A 20,294-nucleotide genomic window follows, 5' to 3' on the forward strand; every position below is an offset into this window, starting at 1 on the left:
TATAGAAACGTGTCTCTGAAATTGGCAGCAAATTTCTTATCTGCAAACTACAAAGACAAGATTCCTGAATTTCGCTTAAGCACTGCATTTTTCGGCTTCGGTGTGCTCATATCAGGTTGATGTTCGGTTCACAACTTTCACAACAACAACAAATTCCACTGGAACGTTACACTTAGCATTTTCCAGAAATACAACAAGAATGTCAACCTTAAAGGGTAGCCTATGATAATTCCTGTTTGCCCGGTATGTTGTTCAACGTTCTTTATTGTATCAATAAACAATGTAATATGAAAGCCTAGGTTGCCTCCTGGAATAAACAGGAGGCACAAGGCAAGGCAAAGGACACTACAGAAAAACATGTAAATACATCTTACATAATAAAAAAGCACACTCAACAGGTACAGTTACATGGTCACAAACAGATTGACAAAAAAAAATACATCTATACACAAACAAATTAAAATATACAATATTTGATTTCAAAACATACCTTTCTATCATAATAGAACTTTATCTCATTCTATTTTTTATCTCATTCTATTTTTTCCTCTCTTTGCCTTTTACTATAGATCGTTCTCTTTACCTTTCTCTCCCTCCCTCCCCCCCTCCCTACCTTCCCCTCCTATCTTTCTTATAACTTTCTTTTACTCCATTACCCATATATATATACATATACATATACATATATATATATATACATATATATATATATATATATATCTGCAAATTCTGTATTTGTCATGGGATGTCACGTGGTCAAGAGAGCAAATTTATACAGTGTTCACTTACCTATGACATCGAGCTACTCTTTTTGTCAAGCAGATGACGACAACAAACAACAACGACGACAAAGAGAAACCACTGCGGTCAAGTGATGACACACCTCGACATCAGGGCAGCAGCATGGAAGACATCAAACGTGCCGTGGATGTTGAAGTCCCAAACTATCGCGATGAGACGCCGAGTCGGAAGGAGAAATTCTGCAAGCTACGTAAGTTCGCTTATAATCTTATAAGTTACTTGATAATAATAATGGTAATAACAATAATATTATACATTTAGTATAGCGCATTTTCCATAAACGTTCATGTTTAAATGCGATTTACCATTGGATTATTAACACTAAAACACATCTATGTCAGCAAAGTTTAATTCACATAATCTTAGTGCTGTACATTATCCGCATGGTTCCCAGATATCAGATATCCTTTATAAATTCTGATTATGCAATTATTCTTTGATTTCATTATATTGTACGATTTTAAGTTAAGAATTAAATTGTGTTACTTTCTTTCATTATCTGTTTTTTCCTTTGATTATATCATATTGTTATGCGCAGTTGAGGATATATGCTTCATAGAAACTGCGCAATATAAATTCACAATTGATAATATTCTTAATGAAACAAGTTAGTTTTTAGATGTTTTTGAAGATGATGAGAGACTGCTGGTTGCGGAGAGTTTGGGGTAGTTGATTCCACAGTTTGGGAACCGCAGATGAAAATGCTTCATCACCTAGTGTGGTAAGCATCTTGGCAATGGGATGATTTAGTGTGATACGCTGTGAGGAGTGGAGGTTGTACCGGGATGGATGACGGATGGTTATGAGTTGGATGTATAGCATTGTTAATAGTGGCGCCCAACTGGCCTAGGTTTCCCTAGCATATCACAATACCGTGAGGTTTGTTCTGTCTTAGATTGTTTATAAAGATGTAGTTAAAATATCAATGCCAATTTGTCTACTTGTTATCTTCTGGGCATTTTCGAAAGGCCAGCATATCCTTGTATTCAAACTTCAAAAAGACATCTTTCCCTTCGGCAGCAAGCCATTCCATCAATCTGTGTTGATACAAGTATCAACACTTGAGAAAGATTGAGAAAGGGCGGCGAGACGCTCGAAAATTTGTGTGAAGAAATAAACCGTTGGTGAATACAGCATGAACTTTGTTGCAGCTTTGTTACTTATATATAATATATATATATATATATATATATATATATATATATATATATAACATATATATATATATATACATATATGTAATATATGTAAATATATATATATATATATATATATATATATATATATATATATAAATGAATAGCCGTGACGAAGGAAGAAGACTGGTAGCGGACGTTGCAGTAATTCAATTATTGCCTTTTATTGCTGCCAAGCTTTCGACCCTTTAACAGGTTTTTGTGTATAATATTATATATAATGAAGAAACAAAGGTAATGCATTTTTGGCCAATAAAGCATGAGTTTATTCGTGGAGCCAATACGTGAAATCTCAACTTGAAACACATAATAAAGTACAATAGTAATATCAAGGAGGTTCTAGAGAATGGAGTCACAACCGTCTTATTTCCTTTACTAGATGTTCAAAGCCGCCGCTCAAAAATATTTGATGCATGTACCAAACAGGATCTGCCGCGCAGATACGAAGACAATTGACTCCTGTCTCATCACATAGTCACCAGCCACTTCCAAAGGAAGATATGTCTTTGTGATGGTAATTACTTTTCGCTATCCCTTATTGTAAAAGGTAGGTGGTACAGACACGAGGATGCGCGAATAGAAATTGAGCAAAAAATGCTGAAATAAAGATGAAAATTACTCGACTGGGCATACCCGGGCACTAATTTGATATATCTATCAATAAAGAATTATACTTGAAAATTATTCCATATTAGTTTCATTTGTGGAAATTAAACGGGAAAGTGATAAAACCAGCTTTCCAGGATGGTACAGTTTTAAACATTTTCACAGGATACAGCTCTGATTTACACTTTTGCGCAAATTTCTGGACGGAATTGACTTTTGTTTTACATGCTTTATCATCAAGTGAAATTTCATTTCATTTAATAGATAAATAAGCAAAATATGGCCAACATTATGATAACGTTCAAAATTAATCTTCAGATTGCTCAGCAAGACGGTGGCGTCGAACATCGATCATCAAAGGCACAAGTACACCTGTTGAATTCTTTTGTACATCAATAGTATATATATATATAACACAGTGCTTATATAGCGCATATCACTACCGTGGTGTCTCTATGCGCTTTAAGGAGAGGGATGAAGTAGAAAGAAGAAATGCAGTGTACAATATGTGTACAATAAATGCAGAACCAAACTCATTCATAATACTTTTTGAACAGAAATGTCTTGAGAGCAATTTTAAACTTTAACACTGTGGGAGCTTCTTTTATATAACACGGAACAGCGTTCCACAGTGTGGGAGCAGCATGGGCAAAAGATCGCTCACCATAAAACTTTGTTGTGATAATAGGACATTGGAGAGAATTTTTCTGAGTTGATCTTAAATTACGAGAGGGAGCGTACCTGACCAAGAACTTACTGAGATATTCTGGTGAATCTGACAACTGTTTGAATAATTACAGCCAGTTGGAACTCATGTATAAAACCTCCTTGGTAATATAAGTAGATTTTTTACGGGATTTTTGTGTGCTCTTATATTCCTTTACAGCGGCCTTGAAAATGATGTTCTCAACACGTTACATCATTGCCTACCTGGCCTTTTGCATGTTTACCTGCGGCTTCATGTCAAGGGTCACCATAAGCATTGCCATGACTGCAATGGTTAACGACAGTGCTCTTAATGTAGAGTTACACCACAGGGACACCAATGCATCTTCCCAACTCTGTTCGGAGTACAACTCCAGCTCATCTCCTGTGAGACAGGTGAGAATCTCTCCTTGGTCTTTTTAACACAGAGAAAGTTTTTATCACCCCTAAATATTATAACAACGCTAAGTGCAACATCGGCCTTAAGTGTAATAACTGTATATAACTCTAGATGTGCAATATTCTTAAAACAATGGAGCCAACCCCACATAGATTCAACTCTAAATGTAATGTTGCCCGTAATTTCAACGACTTTTATTATAAATATACATGTATAAATATCAATCCTAAATGTCATAACTTTTTAAACCTAAATGTAATAGCTTTTAACCCTTGATGTAATATCAACCCTAAATGTAACTAGACTTAGAAATTTGCCAAGATAACATATAAGGCGATCCCATCAATCCGTGGAATTAGGTCATTAGTTGAGGAAAAAGCCTATATGAAAAGCTGAAAGAAATCGACCTAGGATAAGTGAGCTGTTGCTGTTTATTGAAATAATATCATATAGCATTCGAAAAGTAGACTTAGAATTTGTCAGGACTGAGATCAGGGATGATTTGGCCATTTGAGTTTTGGAGACATTCATCATATTTTACAAAAGTAAAAGCCTAATCAGCGCCAGAAATCAAATCCGGTTTGTTGCGGCGAAGCTACAAGTTCTGCCGAAACACAATCAAAAAGCTCCTTGATACAAATTTCCATTTCAACCAAATAATATGTAAACTTGATTAATCAAATCCAATCAAATTATTCGATGAAAAACCAAAGGGCGCAAAGTCCAAAGTATCACCTACAAAATATGAAATGTTAGGAGAAAATTGTCAAACCAAAAGTGAGGTATTGTTTAATAAACAAAAGTAATCATTTGGGGAAAAAATGACAGCCGTAGGGACAACACGTAAAATCGAAATATTTAACATGGTCAACTTTCATCGATATTTTTATATTGATGACGTCATCAAATTGAAATACCATGTTATTCACTCAAAATGAAGTTTAGTAATTAAGTTACAATGTACTGAAATCAGGGGGAAATTGTTGTAGGATAAAAGAGATACGCTGAAATTGATTTTTAGATTTCATGATGTCATTGTGAAATTGCGTACTTTTATTTATTTTTTTTTATATCAAGGAATTTAATAATTTCAAATTGTTTTTCCAGTCTTGGTAACTCATCAAATCACACATACAGCTCATCAGCACTATTATGTGTAAACAAAACGTGGAGGTTATTGTATATCCTAACTAGCTGCAACAGATTTAATAAAAATAGTGCCATTCTTTCGCTTATTTCTCCGGTAATATCGTCATCGACGCATTTTAATTACAATTTTGGAAAGTTGGATAGAGATGAAATTTGGTGAACATATTGTTTTCAATAAATGTTGTACATCGATTCCATGCAAAATATCAAAATCATTTCTGCTTTACGAATGTGTACAGGGGAAATGACGCTCATGTAATATTTTGAATTGCTCACAGAGTGCAAAACATTATGCAAAATGAAATCTAGCTCATTTGGATTTTTTTTAAATTATTTTGACACGCGCGTACGTGCACGTAAGCGCTTCAGGGCAAGTTTTGGTATTGTAATCATAGGTAATTACATAGAATATTTACATTATAATTTTCACTACAAATGACTTTAGATGGAGAAATACATACACAGTAATGTCATGTCATGAAATAATGATGTCATAATGACGTCTCTGTTAACTGATCACGTTAAAAAATAAGGTTTGCCATCTGTGGAACATGAAACACAGGTGACGTAATTTTGAAGTCATTAGACAATCTGGAAAGAACACAGTGTCCACGTAGTCGACTATATGTGAAAACGTGAAAAATCTAACAGCGTGTAGATGATTTTACATAGTTATATTATGTTTCACATTGTGAATGAGGATTCACAACGTGTTCACAATGTTAAAACGCTTGATTATAACAATGTGAAGAAATTTCACAATTCGTTCACAATTGGTTCACGATGTGTCCACACTGTGTTTCACACTGTGTTTCACGTTGTGTTTCACACTGAGTGACACTGTGTTCTTTCCAGCAGGGAAGATTTGTACAGAAAGTAATAATCCAAAATAATCATACAAAAACATAAGGTGATCTGTGTCAGACATGCATAACTAAGATCGTGTCTGATCAAGACGTTATTATATTATGAAATGATCCCTTTGATACGGTAATGTGTGTATTGTTTCTAAAGATACAGACATACATATTCATTCTTTTTCTTACATTTGACCCGAGTAATTTAGTGTTGTGTTGTGGCTACAGGTACGTAGAATGATCACATGCCACACACAGTGAAAATTTTGAATTGTAGTTTATTAGAGAAGCCTCTTTGGTAAGTCCTCTCATTCCGAGGATCTTCTGATACGAGAGAGAGAGGTTATCAATAGGGTAATACTTAGTCAATGTTAGTTGTTGTTGGAAAAGGCGGGACTAATTTGAGAGGGTTTTAATTGTACTTCACATCAATTTCAAGTAATTAGTGGGGTTATTTTGACAGGGTCAGATAGGATATTTGGAGTTTACTCAACCTGAACCTTGTTGCATAAAAATTGAAATCAAACATAGGTCAGAATATCAAACATAAGTCTCTGAATAATCTATTCTAGCTGGCTGATTATAGTAGAACACATCAGTGAAAGTTTGAGGAAAATCGGACAATCGATGCAAAAGCAATTAATCTTTAAAGTTTCGGTGTTGTAATGACTGGATAAGGAGACTACTAGATTTCATGACGTCACATGTGGACAAAAATATGAAGAAAATATATAGAGAATTCAAAAAAAAAACTTTTTTAATGAAAATTACACATTCCATTAACTTGATACTGCCATTTTATGTTAAGGGTATATCGTAATTATTTCCCTTGCTTTCTGAAAGCTGTTAGTGAAGTGTTCTATATCATTACGCTAGAAAAGTGAAAGCATGTTGAATTTTCTTTACATTTTCTTTAAATCGTTGTCGACACAATGATGTCATAAACTCAAGTAGTCTCCTTCTGCAGTGATTCCAACACCAAAACTTTTAGACTTCATAACTTTTGCATCAATTGTCCAATTTTCCTCAAACTTTCACAGATGGTGTTCCACTGATGTTGCTGCTTTCACTCAATCCACATTGCTCTTTGGGTTTTGGTTCCTTTAAGAAATGATACGGATCAATTACCGTGTGGAGGTGGGGAGGTAGATATGGATAAAGGTTTATGACAGAGGTCAATGGTCATGCGGTAATTATCGTGAAATGGAATGGGTAGTAAATGTTTGGGATATCATTACACAACGACAGGATCTAAATTACACTTAGTGTTAAAAGTGTCTTGTTTGGGGTCAATATTATATTAAGAATGATTACCTTTGATATTGTATCAAGTGTTAAAAGCTATAACACTCAGGGTCAATGTTACATTTGTGGTTAAAGGTTATTATAATCTGTGGTTGTCCCCGGTTATTATAATACTACGGGTTAAAACTAATTACATGTATCGGGTCGATATTAAAGGTTTAAAAGTTATTACATGTAGGGTCGATATTATAGGGTTAAAGTTAGTACAATCAGGGTCGATATTACATTTAGGGTTACATTTAGTTTCGATATTACATTATAGATTAAAAGTTATAGTTATAGGGTTAAGAGTTACAACACTTAAAAGTCGTCATTGTATAAAGGGTTAAATGTTATTTTATCTAAAGTTGATGCTGTATTTAGGGTCAATATTATGTTAAATTGTTTAAAATTTAAATTTATGAGATTTATTGCCGATATTACACTTATGCTCAATCAAAAGGTAATATGAATAGGGTAAATGTTATCACGTTTAGGTTTAAAAGTTGTACATTCTACGTCCATTTACATTAAGGATCGAATCTTATTTCAGTTATAGGTCAAAGAAACTTCGAAATAATGGATCTTATTTCATTTTCGGACTTACGAACCTTCGAAATAATGCCACAAAATTAATATTCAGATTAACAAACCCCTTTTTCTTTTCCAGAGTTACGAACACACTGGAACGAGGAAAAAGTGTGTTATTCATAGGCCCCTGTTACAATCCATTGTAACTTGGAATTTGCGTGTTTCCAAATAATAAGCCTTATTTCATTTCCAATTATGACTGTTCGAAATAACGGACATCATCCAATATTGTACTTAAGGTTGATATTACATCGAGGGATAAAAGTTGATTACATTGAGGATAGATAATATCTATCATTAGATCTAGCATTAACATCAAATACAAGTGTAATACAAAGGTCCAACTGATAGGTCTGTGGCATTCTGTCTTGCTACTTGATTGTAACACGGGCCAATGAATAACACAGTCTTTCCTTGTTCCAGCTTTATCTTTAAAGAGCTCGAGTACATAAGTTCATTGTTTATACCAGTAAAGTTACATAGGTTCTATGTTATTATTTTTCCATTTGTGTGTTTGCTTGTATGTTTGCTTGTTTGTTTGTTTGTCCATTCCCAGCAGGATGGTCCATTCTCTTGGACGATAGAAACACAAGAACTTATCCTGGCGTCCTACTTCTATGGCTTCCTAGTACTTCAGGTCCCTGTCGGCTACTTTGCTAATAGATACAGCAGAGCTAGTGTTTGGTTCTTCGGTCTAAGTCTTGGTGTGACTGGTGTGTGTAACGTGTTGGTACCAGTGGCGGCCCATGCAGGCGTGGCATGGCTATGTATAAACCAGGTGGTTCCTGGTCTGGTAGAGGTATTCTATTTTCCTCATATAGTTTCGAATTCAATTTTTTAGTTTGTATGTACAGTATGTACGTATATACACATGTATGTATGTATGTATGTATGTGTATGTATGTATATAATATGTGTGTAGGTATGTAGGTAAGGTGTATGTATGTACATACATTATGTGTGTATGTATGTGCATACATTATGTGTGTATGTATGTAAAGTACGTATGTGTGCATGTATATTGTGTATACAGGCCTCGACGTAAGCGATGGCCCGGTGTGTCTAGGGGCCACTAAAAAAAATTATGTTTATCTACCAGAACCGCCATTTATTCATCAAACTTCCAAAAAGGTTATCTTTTGTTGGCGCGATCGAGCATTTGAGATTGACAATGAATTGTTAAGTTTCCTTTTATTTCGGACCATAAGAATTTCAAAATGAAAATTTCAGTGGCCGGAACGGACCATTAGAGAAAGAGGTTAGTGTCGAATCTTATATATACATATATATATATATATATATATATATATGTACTTTCTTATAAAGCGCTGTATCTAGTTACAAACTACTCAAAGCGCTTGCTGCTCTCCCTTAAGGAAATAGAAAAGGTACAAAGAAATAATACATTACAATACAGTGCAATACCATACAAGGCAATACTATACAATGACAACGCCTAACAACAACAAAAAAACTAATCATGTGATTGAGCAAAAAGATATGCCTTGACATGTCGCTGAAAAGTATCTAAGCTGTGTATGTTGCGAACATTATCCGGAGGTTTATTCCAAAGTGAAGGAGCCATATGGAGGAAGGCGCGATCCCCGTAGGTTGTCCGAGTTTTGGGAGCATGTAGCACAGTCGAAGGCGAAGAACGTATACCGTACGCTGACTGCTTCACTGTGACCAAGTCCTGAAGATACTTCGGAGCCATGCTATGTAATGCCTTGAAAACAAGGGTAAGAATCTTGTACTTAATCCTCTTCTTGACTGGAAGCCAGTGGTATTGTCTTAGTATTGGGGTGATGTGGACATTCTTCCTCACACGAGCTAGAACATGGGCGGCACTGTTCTGTACCCTTTGGAGGCGAGAGATAGAAGAGTTAGGCAGACCAGCTAATACTGCATTACAATAGTCAATGCACGATGATACTAGGGCTTGAATAACCTTGACTGCATCAGATTCAGACGAGAATCTGCGAATTCTTACAATGTTCCTCAGATGGTAGTTGGCACTCTTACAAGCACTTGTGATGTGGTCATTCATATTCAATCTGTTGTCTAAGATCACTCAAAGGTCACGAACCGATTCCAAGAGCGACAGATTCTGGCCGTTCAGGGAAATATGTTCCATCTCAAACACAGAGTGTTGGTGTCGGGAACCAATCAGGATCACATCAGTTTTGTCATTATTAAGTTTCAGGAAATTGCCACTCATCCAATCCTGCATTGCCGCCAAGCAATCCTGAATTTGCCGACAACAGACCTGATCGGTTATTCCTGGCTTGAAGGCAACATAGAGCTGCGTGTCGTAAGCATAGAGATGATAGCTCAGGCCAACATGTCTTGCTATGTCACCAAGAGGAGAAGTATACATGGTAAAAGAGGATATGTCCCAGCACGGAGCCCTGCGGGACACTACATTCGATGTAGCATTGCTTTGATGAAGAATCCAATAAAGTAACTACCCTGTACTTGGGATCTCAAAGTCAGGTAAGAGCGGAACCATTTGAGCACGTTTCCAGAGATTCCAAAACGACATTCTCATCAGCAGCAACTCGTGGTCCACAGTATCGAACGCCGCGGATAGATCTAAGAGGACAAGAAGTACCATCTGTTTCTTGTCGAGGGCTAAGAGGATATCATTTGTCACTTGACAAGGGTAGTTTTCACACTGTGCCCTGGTTGATATGCGGACTACAGGTTCTCGAACAGATCATTTCCCTTGAGATACTTGCACAGGAAATTTGCAACAACTTTCTCAAGAACTTTGGAGACAAACGGTCTACAGTTGTCGAGAGAGTTAGGATAAAGAGTAGTCTTCTTAAGCAGGGGCGTGACATGAGCACGCTTGAAGATGTCTGGGACAATGCCAGCTTCAAGGGAAGAGTTAATGATCTTGATGATGTCTGCAAATCTATCCGCTTTCACCATCCACGTTGGAACAGGATCAAGGGCACACGACTTGCAGGGTGAGCTTTTGATGATTTTGGAAACCTCGACTGATGATAGGAGTTGGAAGGAGAGCCATGTAGAGGAAGGAGGGTGGGGAGTTTAATGAGCTATTCCACTGGCAGAAAAGTTGGATAGCATATTGCGGATGGTGTATATCTTCTCATGAAAGAAGTCACTAAATATGTTGGCAAGATCTGCTTCACTATCATAGATGGTAGGTAACTTTTTTTATTTTGACCTTCCTAGGAGCTCATTAACCTGACGAAACAAAAGCTTTTGATCACCATCACAGTCCTTTATCTTCTCCTTGATAATATGATCTTTCTTGGCTGCAGATGCCATATAAATGAAGATATTTCGTTGCTTTGCAAACTCTTTGCAATCCACAGTGAGTCCTGATTTACGCCAGCGTCTTTCTGCCCTCCTTACATGCTGTTTCTTTGCCGCAAGCCATCTGTGTACCACGGCACTGGCTCACGTTCAGGTACACGTACAGTTTTCATTAGGGCATGCTTGTCCAAAGTACATTCGATTTTGGCATCATAACAGTCAGCAAAATCATTAGCATCAGCTTTGTCCCAAAAATCCTGCTGATTCAGAGCTGTTTCAATATCGTCGAGGAAGGAAGGAATGTCAACTGAGCGCAGTTTACGAAATTTCTTGTCACATTTTTTGTGAGAAGACTCCCCAAGTCTACAGCAGAAATGAACAGCTGCATGATCAGAGATAAACGATCCGATCGAAACATCCTTTGGATCCAGGAACTCATAACAACACTTGATTATAATGATATCGGGGATATGACCTGCCATGTGAGTTGACTGATTTACAAGCTGAATACAGTTGCAGTCATTCAAAAAGTTGGCGAACTAGGCAGCTTCCGGATTGTCAAGATTATCCATGTAGTCCCCCATAATGATAAAATTATCCTGTCTAGTGACAAGATCTTCCAGAAAAGGGGTGAACTCAGTTAAGAACTGATGCCTGGAGAGTCCATTCTGCGTAGAGGGTGGAGGTCTACAGACTGCGACCAGAAGCGTTGACAAACTAGCAGCCCTAAGATCGAACTCGGCGCATTCAAAGCTTTCACATTTTTGAGGGGTCGCAGCTTGATGCTTATGTGACTTTTAGCTACAATACCAAGACCACCACCACGACCATTTCTGGGCACTGAGATGAAGCTGTAGCCATCAGGGTCTGGGAGCAACTGGCGAGGGGTGACTTCATCTCCATCCGTCAGGCAGGTTTCAGTAATTACTAAGACATCATTGTCATGATCGATGAGAAATGAGAGAATGAGAGCAGCTTTGTTGCAAACTGAACGTGCATTTAGAACAGCACATTTTGCAATGGCAGGAGGCTGAGCATTCACTGATCTACCCCTATTTATATCTTTTGGAGGTATGTTTTCTCCACTTGTTGATGCTGCATGTCCCTGTTTTCGTCTCCCACCCCTTACACCTCGATGTCTCCTAATCCGCTTCCAACCCCCCCCCCTTTTTTTTTTTTTTTTTTTTTTTTGGAGTGAAGACAGGGGAAGTGCCTGAACATCAAACGTGAAATGATCTCCATCCTTATTCAGTAAACGAGATATTCGGCTTGGGTCCGGATCGAGACACAGAAGGAAGTCACGATCATGTACAATATGGCTTCCCATCGATGTGGGGTAACTTGCAGTTATAACAAAGAGATGTAGAGTTATGAATAAGATATCAATGGATGTCGCTGTAATTGCATTAAACCGTTTCGCGCCTTAGTCCTTTGTCAGACGGTGCAAACACAATGTTATGAAAAAGCATGAATTTCATTTCATTTATACATTCATCTGTGATATTAATGTAAGACTAGCCTTCACTGGCTGAAACGTAGTAAATCACAATAGTCTTGCTGTGACTCGATCTATGGCTGCAGAGATACCATGTTTTCCTGGATATCACCATATCATAGTGTATGAATATCATATTCCTCCTTCCAAAGGGCTGCAGGTACCCGGTCTATTACGCCATCATGGCCAGATGGGCTCCTCCTGAAGAAAGAAGTCGCCTGATATCGATCGGACTCTCAGGTTTGTTACTGAAGCATTCTGATTTTGTGTGATCCGTAAAGCAACGAGCTGGGTTCTATATTTTCATTTAAACGAAAATTACGGTCACTTTCATAATCATCATATTTTCAGTAAGTGTTCCTCACCTTTTGGGGGATAATCTGAAACATTGTGTGTTTAAAATTTGACTCTTCATAAATTTCTGAGTTTGTCTTCTTGCGAAAAAATAGTAGACAGTGGTAAATATATCCGAATTTATAATCAGTTGAGTTCGTGAAGTGTTATGTAAATGAATAAATAACCTTCTTTTTTGTTTGTTTGTTTGTTGTTTTTTCAGGAATCCCATTGGGGCAGATAATCGGCCTACCTATCGCTGGGCTGTGGACAAGCTCAGAGGAAGCAGGCGGCTGGCCTTCTGCTTTTTACTTCACAGGTTCAGGGCGAATTCTTCTTTTGTTTGATAAACATCAGGATTACTTACCCAGTGCAGTTACAAAGAAAATTGGCTTCTCTCTCTCCCTCTCTCTCTTTCTCTCTCTCTCTCTCTCTCTCTCTCTCTCATTATTCCCGAAGTCTGTGTTTCTTACTACAATTTACTATACATGTGATGAATTATATTTCAAGAGATAATCACCATACAGGTATACGATGCAAAGGATTTTCGCCACACACTCGAAAGATGATGAACCAACCAAACACGATATACCATCCTACACAATATAAATACTCACACAGACAAACATGCTGTATGCACACAAGACAAAAAACAAAGTGACCTATGTATACAAACATAACATTATTATCCTGCTAACCGTTAGACTGTGTAAAAGATTGACAATCTCACGACACGTCGCGTGGTGTCGTGAGATTGGGGTGCACGTCACGAGACCGACAACCACGAGTTATACACCTCTCGAGTCATACAGCTCAGAAGTCATACAGCCCATGTCGCGAGTTATATTTACAGCTAACGAGTCATGCAGCCCATTAGTTCGACACTATTTAAGCTAACAAGGCCCACGAGACCGACGCAATAAGCCCCTACCACCGTGTTGTATCTATCGAACTCTCGGGCTGTTTTTACCTATCTATAACAGTATCGAACTCATGGGCTTTATTTGCCTAGTGTCAAACTCATGGGCTGTAGGACTCATGGACCTGTTTTCAATGTCGAACTCGTGGGCTGTATGACTCGTGGGTGTCGGTCTAGTGGGATGACCCCATGAGATTGCCATGGGGATGCAAAGAGTACCACCAGTCCATTACAAAATGGTAAATTGAACGGTCGCACTCTGTCTGAAATGTAGCTTAGTTTACAAATGCAACTGATTATTTGCAGTCGTTGATTTGTAACAAATCTGTTTTCTAATCTTCACTATAACAATCCAACACCCTGATTGCTTCCTTTAGCCTGAATCGAGAAAGCATTGCATCATTCTTCTATAATAGAAATACGGCTTGGCTTTAAAAAAAAAGAAGAAAAATTAATAAAGAATACTCACTTAATTTTGTTCGGATTTATCTTTTCTAGATTCACGTGTACGACTTAATCCGAGAAAATGATGTATGTTTGTAATCATGTATGTCGCTTTTTATCATGTCTTTGTGTTATGTGCATCGTTGTCGTGATGCGCCTTTTCTTTATCTGCAATCATTTTGTAATAGAAATTAAATAAATAATGTGATAAGTGGCATAGCACGAATAACTACTGTGGCCATGACAATTAACTTTGGCCCTATATTATTTCACGCAACAACACTTTTGTTCCTTCCGTTTGTAGCGTTATCATAAAATGCTGGTGGCAACTTCGAGATATACCTATGTTTCTCGAAACCGAATCCGTAGGTCCTTGAACGAACATGCACATTTACAACGAGTTAATTGCGATGTTTCATTCTTGCATGCAGGTACACTCTGCATTATGGGGTGTATAGTTTGGCTAAGCCTAGTGTACGACTCGCCCTCCTCGCATCCAAGAATATCGGACACCGAACGTGATTATATCACCAAATCTGTTGGACTTGAGCAAACAGTAAGGCGTATTCGAACCCCCTTAAAGGGGAAATCCAGTCCAAATATAAGTTAATCAGATTAGAAGAGTGAAATATTACGAGTTCAACGGTACAAATTTGATCGAAATCGAACGAAAAATAAGGAAGTTATGACATTTTGAAGTTTCGCTATAGGGGGAAACAGTTTTTGAACAGTCAATATGAATATGTAAATGGCAAAGTGAGCATGTCATTCCCTCACAACTTACCATATAGTTTATACATAAAATTTTGAAATTTCCCGTTTTTCATTCAAACGCAATTCTGCCCTGAGGCTCAAATCCTCCTATATCTAACTGATCACTATTCTGAAGTTATTCAACCAGGAATAACGTCATTTTTCAGACTTCAAGGACAGAAACATTGAATTTTCGTCATTTTTTGTACACGATCAATGGAAAATTGTGAGGGTATGACATGGTTAGCTCACTCATTTGCATATTCATACCCACCGTACTTGAACTGTTTTGGAGAAATTAAAACTTCAAAATTTCATAACTTCCTTATTTTTCATCCGATTTCAGTCAAAATTTTACCATTGAACTCGTAAAATTCTACTCTTTTTTATCAGACTAACTTATATTTGGACTGGATTACCTCTTTAAGAGCCTTCCCCTTCGTAAATCCTCCCCGACCCTTTAATTCCCATACCGCCTGCTCCTCCATCCCCTTCTTTGCCTCGTTCCATGCAATCAGCTCGAAATATCACGGACACAGCATACTCTCCACCCATCCGATTATCATGTCTACAGCTCCCTTTTATTCTTTGCTGTATCAATTGTTTTCTGGCTTTCGCAACACTTCTTTAGATTTCTCTAGCTTACTACATAATCATTATTACTCGCAACTTAACCATTATTTTCATCCTTTGTCTTTTTTTTTCTGTCTGAAATTTTGGTGTCATTGCATTTGTTTGATCTGCACTTTTGGAATAGCTTTGTTTCTTTTTCTTAATTATCAGCACTTATGTAGATGTGCTCTTCAATGATTTTGCCTTGACCACATAAGATACTCCCTAAATATATATTCAAAAGAGCGCTACAAGTGAATTCCCGTACTCTTTTTCTCTGTTGCATAGCAACCCAGTGTGACGCCATGGCGGTCTATCATGACGTCAGTCCCGCTGCTCGCGGTGTGCATAGGAGACTTCGCAGTGTTGTGGATTCTTTACCTGTTTTCTACAAACCTTCCTATTTACTTGAATGACGTGCTCCACTTTGACATATATCAGGTAGGTTAAGGGGACATATTAAACCAAGGGGATGATGTGGTGAGATTCTTAGGCATTTCAAACCGTTGCAAATTAACTATGGAAATGTTCTACAAATTTTACGGGGCGAATTTCAATATTCTCATGACTCTGTCATACTTCCCCGTTTTGTCAATTGTGTCTGGGCAATTCATTTGCATTTATATCTGTCAAATCAGTTGTCATGTTAAAGAGGGAAATCAGAGTGGAATAGACTTCGAGCAGACTAGAGAGAATAATTTGTCATGATGCATTTGTTTGCAATGTGTTATACCTTTGAAATACGCTGCATACGTTAATCACTCGATTCATTTTGTATTTTCTCCTCAGCGATTAGGAAAAAAATTGTCTGCCACCATGGAAGCGGTCAATGACGGCATCTTGTCATGATAATCATGTGCAATAAATTACTGCAAACCAACGTAACGTGATAAAGATACAACATAACCGATCATATAGATCATGTTTATTGTGAATTAATGGACTATTATATGTCTTGAAAAAAAAAATAGATCAAGTGTTGTTTCAGAGATATCTGGGCGTGTGTAGCAGTGGTCAAGAGAAAGGTATAGACTATCTTTTTATAGCTTTGAAACTCCCTTGATATATGATATTCTTGAAAGAGATATCTAATACGGAAATCGTGCTTCCGTTTGTTCTCACATGGGGATGATACCAAGAAACATTTATTTAGATCAAATTTACACTGACAAAAAAAAAATAAGACCAAAACATTTGCTGCGATTATATTATCAATTAAAACTTTGACATCAATGTAATTGTATTCCTCATTAGCTAGTATGATACCGTGGTTGCTTAATAGAAATATCTCTTTGCAACTGATTGACAAAGTGCCTATATCGACGTAAACGGGAGAAATATTTCTACATAAGAATCATGCCAAGTGACGTTTTACGGCCGAAGTAGTGAACACTCGCTGCTGAGTTTGGAGTGATAGTGAGAATAATGGACCATTTTGGTGATGTATTTAACTTCTATGCATGTTTGTTCACAACTAGGTTGCCCTTAACAACAGCATTTCTTGCCTTAGAAACTTGATTGGAGGGAGCAGGTGAATTTAATGGTACGTATAAAGAAACAGCCTTAACTTGCAATTCATGACAGAAACGGTGTATTGGCGAAGCACCAGACTACTGTGCTGAGGAAAGAGGGATGCGATGTATACTCAAGACCAGTGCACGTCACGAGACCGACACCCATGAGCCATACAGCCCAGGAGTCATATACCGTCCATGAGTCATACAGCCCATGAATTCGACACTCAGTAAACAAGGCCCACAAGATTAAGACCGACACACTACGCCCCGTGTTGTAATGTTGAACTCGTGGGCTGTTTTTACCTATACCGAACTCATGAGCCTTTGCCTAATGAGCCATATGACTCGTGGGCTGTATGACTCGTGGACCTTTTATTTTTCAACGTCGAACTCGTGTATGGGCTGTATGACTTGTGGGTATCAGTCGCGTGGGATGACCCCTTCAAGACGACCACTATGGACGAAATATTCAAGAAGAACGTCTTCTTTATCTTCTCTTGATTGCAGACTGGGTTCATCTCAGCCCTGCCTTTTCTCCTCTACTGGTTGATAATGATCGTCGGAGGATATATGGCTGACTTTATCATCAGCCGTTCAATCTTAAACAGAACCGGAGCGAGAAAACTTCTCACTGTCTTGGGTAAGATATACATACATTACTGTAGTGATGACGAACAAAAATGATGGCATCAATTTTAGGATACTAAAATGCTTCACCCAAATGTTTCTGCAAAGGAAGCTTTCATAGTGATTATCATCTGACGAGGTGGTGGGAGGTTTTAAATAGTGAGAATGTACTGGCGAAGCGCAAGATAGCACGCTACATGTCGCCTATCCGTAAAATGCTGCCAACCATTTTCTTCTTACACATTGTCTTCCGCCAAGGTTTCGTCCCATCCACTATCTGCCTGGTGTCCGTTGGCTACGTCGGCTGTGACGTCACATTGGGTGTGGCGCTGCTTACTCTTGGTCTTGGAACCAGTGCTTTCTGTCTGTGCGGTACGTCTATCTGTGGCTTTGACATTGCTCCTAAATACGCGGGCTTCCTCAGCGCCATTATCAACTGTTTCGCTGGCACGACAGGCTTTCTTGTTCCGCTCCTCATAGGCGCATTGACAACCAAGGAGGTTGGTAACCTTGGCGTGGGGATGTATCAGTTATATTGTATTATAATGCTTCAGTAATGTTGAACCTACCAACGGCAGTAATGTCAAAATGCTTTTTGTTACAAATTCGGAAGTCTGCAATGCCTCCGCCATTGGGTCGGCGGAGGTTATGTTTATGGTTCTTTATGTCTGTCTGTCGTTTTGTCTGTTTGTCGGTTTGTGTATAAGATATCTTGAGAAAAAAAGAATCAGTCAAATGTACTCACCTCCGTGATTTATTTTGTGAAAGTCATTATTACGGCAACTCCAGCAGCTTTGCACACACAGATTAATTCATTCTTTTTTCCGTTGCCAGGGAAACGTGCACGGATGGCGGTTAGTCTTCTGGACCACAGCAGGTGTGTCAATGTTTGGTCTCATCGTGTTCAGCATCTTTGGGACAGCCGAAGTCCAGCCATGGGCCCAAGAGCCTGAAGGTTCAGAACAAAACGGAAATAACCGCAACAGTGACGAGACCAAACAGGCTTAACGTCAACTCGAACAGAATATAAATGAACTCGAAAGTGCATGTGCATTCGTCCAAAATGTCTGTTTAGGGTCACTGTGCACGTATTAAAGGACTCTATTAATGAATCACCCAACATCTGTTTTTCTTCAGAACTGCAGAAAGAAATACAATATTCCTCATATTTTGATTAGCATTCAAATGAATGCACTGGCAAAAAAAAAACAAAAAACAAAAAAAAAACGAAACGAAACTCATTTCTAGACTTGCATCGAAAATATCACAAATTTCTAGGCGTTGCATTGATTTTGGTCACCACTGTATGATCATAATATTATGATCATACAATCAATTTTACTCTCAATAAACTGCTCTTTCAACCGAGTTTTGAGCCTGTTTTGTTTTTGCCCTTATCCCAAGCTTCCCCGTGTATCTAGCACAAAGGATATTACGTAAAGTTGAATCGTATTTCTTCATACATTGGTGTTCATTTGTTGATTGTTGGAAATTGTACTTGTATTTTGATAGTAACACAGTGTGTTAATATACACCCGATGTTAGCGATTGAACAGGCAACACCTTTCATACATGAGATTATGTTCCATTGCTTGTTCATTCAAATGTTTTAACATTTGTTTCAATTTTGACGGAAGTGAATTTCAAGGAGTGGTTATGTTGATATCAAATAATGTACTGTGTTGTTGTTTTGTTACGGAGATAATAGTTCATATTAACTCATTGACACCTCAATAATATATTGAATTAATGAACATAGTTATTGCCTTGAAAAATAGTACTCGTTCCGAGAGCGCATTCATAAAGTTTTGACACTAATATGAATGATATAAAAGCAGCCTCTAAACGGCCAAAATGTCATCAAAACATTGTTTCAACGTGTAATAATAATAACAATAATAATAATAATACAGTCTTATTTGCCAAGGGTAGCCTCTTCAGTGTTGCAACTGCTCGACCAGACGGCCCTGCCATTATTTATATATTTGCATGCATATGTTGTTGTTTTGTTTTGTTTTTTTTTACAAACGTCTTATTTTGTGTGCGTGTCAACGGTATGTAAGTTCCGCCGTGTGAACGTCATAGTAAAAACTTATGGATCATTTTCAACTTCATACATTGTGTCAAGTTTTCTTGGCATTGCTCTTGCCAAAAGAAAAGATACATATGCCTATCAATAAAGTCTTCTGAAGTCAGAAGATAATGACAGAGGCAAAAAAACAACAAACAAACAAACCTTTCAAATTTGTTCTCAGTGGAATGACAGTTCAAAGAGAATTTGTTTTTCCCTACATATTACAGCTTAATAATTATTCACAGAGTTCATTTCATTTGCGACAAGTTAAAAAATTGCAATGAAAGTTTCCGCTGCCTTGGGGTGTATGTTTGGGGTCGTCACATGGGCGTGGACACACAAAGACAAAGACGCACAAACACAAGCATACAAACCAAGGAGGTATGAGACAAACATATACTGTACACAAATATACAGCTGCACGTCACGAGGTCAACACCCGTGAATCATACAGCCCACGAGTCAAACAGACCACGAGTTTGACATTGGAAAAAAAAAGTCGGCGAGTCACACAGCCCATGAGTCTGACAGTATGCAAACAAGGCCCATGAATTTGATAATACGCACTAAGCAAATAAGGCCCAAGAGTTCGACACTAACCAAAAAAGATCCACGAGTTCGACCCTAGGTAAAAATGACCCTAAGT

General features: G+C 37.8%; 1 protein-coding gene across 1 annotated transcript; it reads left to right on the forward strand.

The window, feature by feature from the left end:
- Positions 1–822: 822 nt before the first annotated feature.
- Positions 823–18,582, forward strand: LOC139737665 (sialin-like). Its single transcript, XM_071648342.1, has 10 exons — positions 823–991; positions 3,490–3,704; positions 8,149–8,388; positions 12,522–12,609; positions 12,926–13,021; positions 14,497–14,621; positions 15,719–15,871; positions 17,455–17,587; positions 17,833–18,074; positions 18,409–18,582. Exons 1-10 carry the CDS (start codon positions 823–825, stop codon positions 18,580–18,582), a joined length of 1,635 nt encoding a protein of 544 aa, XP_071504443.1.
- The last annotated feature ends 1,712 nt before the right edge of the window (positions 18,583–20,294 follow it).

Source organism: Diadema antillarum, unplaced genomic scaffold, assembly GCF_040938485.1.
Source record: "Diadema antillarum isolate AM-2024a unplaced genomic scaffold, OU_Dant_1.0 seq00000698_RagTag, whole genome shotgun sequence".
In the NCBI taxonomy this organism is placed as follows: Eukaryota; Metazoa; Echinodermata; class Echinoidea; order Diadematoida; family Diadematidae; genus Diadema; species Diadema antillarum.